This window comes from Nansenia antarctica, assembly GCF_963989245.1.
Source record: "Nansenia antarctica genome assembly, chromosome: 4".
Lineage (NCBI taxonomy): Eukaryota > Metazoa > Chordata > Actinopteri > Argentiniformes > Microstomatidae > Nansenia > Nansenia antarctica.
This window is the reverse complement of record NC_137689.1, coordinates 64,228,317-64,233,316: the sequence shown is the minus strand read 5'-3', so window position 1 is coordinate 64,233,316 and position 5,000 is coordinate 64,228,317. Positions and strand designations below refer to the sequence as shown.

Below are 5,000 nucleotides of genomic sequence, written 5' to 3'. Positions count from 1 at the left end.
AGTCACAAAGAATGCACATTAAATTAGACACACACACACACACACACAAAACACACAAACTCACAAACTCACAAAAAACACACACCCACACGGACCTGTGATTGTGAAGCTAGAGCTGTGATCATTTAAATTTCCATTTGTTCTGTCAACACATTACTCTCTCAATTAGACAATCACGCGCTTAGGTTAGAGAGGCTAATAGAATAAGGAAACCCAGAGAACCTTCATTGTCTCCCGGGGAATTGCTCCCCTCAATCTCCATCATTTCAATTCAATTCGGGCGACTGTCCTGTTCTGTATTAAACACGCTACTCTCACAGCCTGCCTCACAAACTGCCTGAGAAGACTAAACACTAAATATTCAAATGGGGGGGGGGGGGAAGAAACTCTACAGACAGACGAATGTATGAAATGATCATATGTATATGCATGAAAATAAAGGTGTGCAGGAGAGAGAGATCAAACAGAAAGAGAACAGAAGAAAGAGGGAAAGAGGAGAGTAGGGATGGAGGGAGGAGAGGAGGGGGACAGGGGAGAGTTCTCCCTGGTCACTGTGTTGTGACATTATGGTTGTGTTGATTCTGTCCAAGGTTGAGTGTAACAATGGGCATTGCATTGCACCCCCCCGCCCCCCCGACACCCACCTGGTGGAAGGGGTCCGTCCTCATGTTGCGGCTGGCCAGGGGCTCATCGAAGGGGAACACCACAGAGTAGTTCTTAGCGTACGACTCGTGGCTGCGCTCACGGAGCCAACGGTTGTTATTGGTCAGGGAGTTGTGGAAGCGCCTGGAAGATTTAATCATTTAACAAGGGGAGAGTTTGGACAAAAACTTTTAGAGGGATGACAGTGCGTATTTGTGTTTGTGTGTGCGTGTGTGTGTGCGTGTGTGTTTGTGTGTAAGTGTGTGTGTGTGTGTGTGTGTGTGTGTGTGTCTGTGTGGTCTCTTTCTGAGTCATCCAATTATGAAAGTAAACCCCTCAATATGTGTTCGTATGACGCTTGTTAAATAAAGAAGACAGCTTGTTAGGACACCCTCTCTCTCTTCCCCCCCCTCTCCTCCTCCTCCCATCTCCCAATGTGTCACTGACTTCTGCACTGCTCAGAGCTGCCTGTCTAACAAGCAGGATTCAGAAACTGGCTGAGATTAAAGCCAGGACACACACACATACCAAGACACACACACACCGAGACACACACACACACCGACACACACACACCAACACACACAGACACACACAGACACACACAGACACACACCGACACACACCGATACACACAGACACACACCGACACACACAGACACACACAGACACACACACACAGACACACATACACACACACACACACACACACACACATCCAGAGTTTAGACAGCCCTCAGTCATGGACACACACACCAGGCCTACCTTATGTCATAGCCGTACATGTCCTTCTCTGGTCGTCCATGGATGATCCAGTGTGCCAACTCTCTCCCACAGCCTCCTCCCAGCATCATACCTGCAACACACACACACACACACACACACACACACACACACACACACACACACACACAGACACACACACAGTTTAGACAGCCCTCAATCATGGACATGTCACACATTCTTGTGCTCTAGATCTCAGTCAACTGTCAGTCATCTGTCGATCACTTGTCAATCAGGACAGGAGGGGGGGCAGAGATGAAGGACAGGGAGTAGAAGAGATTTCACTGGCGGGCCTACCTGGGGGCTGTGTGTATGTGTGTGTGTATAATATAATAATAATGTAACATATGCCATTTAGCTGACGTTTCTTCTATCCAAAGCAACTTACATTGCAGTGAGTGCATACATTTTTCAGTATCGTCCCAATGAGAATTGAACCCCTGCCTGTGTCTGTCTGTATGTGTGTGTGTGTGTGTGTGTGTTTGTCTCAAAGTGTGTCTCTGTGTGTGTGTGTGTGTGTGTGTGTGTGTGTGTGTGTGTGTGTGTGTGTGTGTCTGGGCAGCAGGACTCTGACCGCGGCTCCTGTCTCTCTAAAGGACGTTGTGATGGTTAACAGACAGACGAGCCGCTGTGTGAGGCGCTGATTAGGATGGGCTCCGCTAATGAAGTACAAGGATGTTCTGACACCGTCCACCCCCACACCCCCACACCCCCCCTGTCCCCACCTCAACCCTCATCCGTCCCCCACTGACACAGGTCTGGGTCTCCTCCAAACACTGAGCTGGGGGAGGACGGGAGGGGGGAGAGTGAGGAGAGGGGAGGCCGGGAGAGAGAGGGATGCTAAATAGGTTTAGTTTGGCTGTCCAAACTAGGTGTGTATGTGTCTGTGTGTGTGTGTGTGTGTGTGTGTGTGTGTGTGTGTGCTTGTGTTTTAACACACACACATCATGCATTACAACTCACTATAAATCATTAGTCAACTCATTGCAAGCATGCACTGTACTGTATGACGGCTTATAATGTCTTCATAATAACACACTGGGTCATGTCTGTCCAAAATAGAGGACGACTATTATACGGAAACATTTGTGGTAGTGCTCTAACTGTGTGGTCTAAAGTGTAAAGTCTTGTCAAGGTTTCTTCTTTTTCCGGGTTGGTGACGATGAAGGAGGACAGTCAGAGACCCGAGGTGGTATCTCTCTGGTCGGGGCCAGGAGTTGAGAGTTATTTCGGGGAACGTTCAGCCTTCAGTGTTTGACACTGTAATCTACAGAATTACAGAATCTCTGTTTGATTTTCTTCTTCCGGGGAGGGCGCCAAACGGTCACTGGAGAGGGGAGCTGCGGGCCCTTTCTCCTTTCTGTTGGTTTTATCTTTTCTTATGCCTTCTTCCTTCTTTCTTTCTTTCTTTCTTTCTTCCTTCACCAGGTACACACTATGCAGCCAGACCCCCACAACCCCACCACCGCATCATAAGGGATGGAAGGAGGGAGGGAGGGAAAGGGAGATGACTGCTCTCTCTGTTCTCCTTTCAAAGCAGCCTCTGAATCACTGGCGGTATTTCTGTAAATGTCAGGGGATATGAGGAGAGAGAGGGGGAGAGAGAGAAGAAGGAGAGAGAGAGAGGGAGGGAATGAGAGAAAGAGAGAGGGGAAGGAAAGAGAGAGAGGGAAGGAGAACGATAGAGAGAGAGAGTGGGAAGGGGAGAGAGAGAGAGAGAGAGAGAGGGGAAGGAGAGCGATAGAGAGAGCAGGAAGGAGAGAGAGAGAGAGAGGGGGGGGGGGGAGGACGAGAGAGGAAGGAAGAGAGAGCAGCGTCTTGTTCTCCATCTCAGGGGGGTGAGAGAGGTTTCACCCCCCCGACGGGCTTGTCATCAGGGGGTGGGAGGAGAGGGGGGCCGACTCTACCTCAAACAGGGGGATGGATGTGAGGGAGACAGGGAGGGAGGAATCACACACCGACACCCACCAGGGGGGACACCACAACGGAGGCTATATCTGGGGTGACATTTATTGGCGTCACCTCTGACGTCTGCAGAGAATCTCGACAGCGTGTTGGGAGAGTTATATCATCCCCCCCTCTCCCCACCCCTTCTCCCCTCTCCATTCCTCCATCACCCCCGCCCACCCGGGCCCTGCCATGAGCGACAGATCCACTGGACGAGTGAAGTGATGAGAGATGGGCGGAGAGGAGGCGGAGAGGAGGCGCCAGGAGGCGAGGACGCCTCGTGCTGTCGCATACTGATACAAAAATGCACACGCACACGCAATACACACACACACACACACACACACACACACACACACACAAACACACACACACACACACAAACATACATACTGTACATCCATCCATGGATACATGCAGTTGGTATAAAGACCTTCTGGGTTTTAATGTTCAGCCAGAACCAGACAGATATTCTGACAGTTGATTGGGGCCGGGCACTGGGCGGTAGTGAGCAGAATGCCTGAGAAATCTCTAGTGAGGACCGAACAGAATATGACAGGTGAAATTACAACCCCCCTCCATAACGCTTTGACCTATCTCGTCTTAGCTCACTCACTGACAAAGAATTCTGGAACACTCCCATGTGCCATGTGTTTTATGTGGTATTTACCTAGCAACAATTGGCTACAAAATTAAGCATCGTCATTGATGCATTTTTGTAAACTAGTTTCACAAATTAGATTTATTCAAATGTCGAATTCCCCAAAACAGGGAATGCATCGGCACACTCCTAGGGACAACAGGGACAGGCTCCCCTGCAACAGTTAGGGGTTAAGTGCCTTGTCTTGCTCAAGGGCACAACGGCAGTGGTATTAGGATATTAGGATACCTGTGGCCAGGGGTGGTCCAGTGGTCTAGCACTGTGGTCTACAGTACACACATATGCCCATGTCGGCATGGATTCGAATCCGGCCCATGCCCTGCTGACATGCCCTCTCTCCCTTATTCTCCTTACTTTCCTGTATATGAGCGGGCCCACTCAGAAAAAGTGGCCCCACTCAGAAAAAATAACTAGGATATTAGGATACCTTAGATGGTAATGCCAGCGACCCTCCAGTCACCATCTCACATCCGGCTCCCTCCTGAGGTGGGGATCTAACCAGCGACCTTCCGATTGCTGGACGGCCTATCTAACCTCTAGGCTACCTGCCACCCCAAATAGAGTACACTCCCCTAATAAGAGTACCCAACGTCATTAGCGAGGTGGCCGTTACCACGGTGATGTGCTCTGGGGGGGGTGAGGTGGGGTGGGGTGGACCGGTGTCAGCATGTTTGAGAGGTGAGGAAAGATGACACGGAGGAAGAGGGAGGGGAGAGGGGGACAGGACTGTCCCTGCCTTTGGAACGGAACTGTGTGTGCTGCAGACACACACACAGAGGCTAGGCTACGTCAGCGCAACTCTAGACTAGACCAGAGGACATTGTTGTAGAACCCTGTCTAGTCTGCTGCTGGGGTTCACTCTGTCCTTCGTCTCTCTTTCTTTCGCTCTGTCTTTCTCTCGCTCTCTCTCTCGTGCTTTCTCTCTTTCTCCCTCTAGCTCTCACATTTTCTCTCTCTCTCTCTCAAG

The 5,000-nt window shown here is 50.3% G+C and overlaps 1 protein-coding gene across 2 annotated transcripts in view; it reads right to left on the bottom strand.

The window, feature by feature from the left end:
- Positions 1-5,000, bottom strand: part of sardh (sarcosine dehydrogenase) — a 47,705-nt gene that overhangs the window by 25,678 nt on the left and 17,027 nt on the right. For both annotated transcript variants that reach the window (XM_080528600.1, XM_080528601.1), the window contains exons 10-11: positions 1,408-1,498; positions 645-786 (exon numbers count right to left, since the gene is read on the bottom strand). In XM_080528600.1, the coding sequence (XP_080384726.1) occupies positions 645-786; positions 1,408-1,498 (233 nt within the window). The remainder of the gene's footprint in view (positions 1-644; positions 787-1,407; positions 1,499-5,000) is intronic.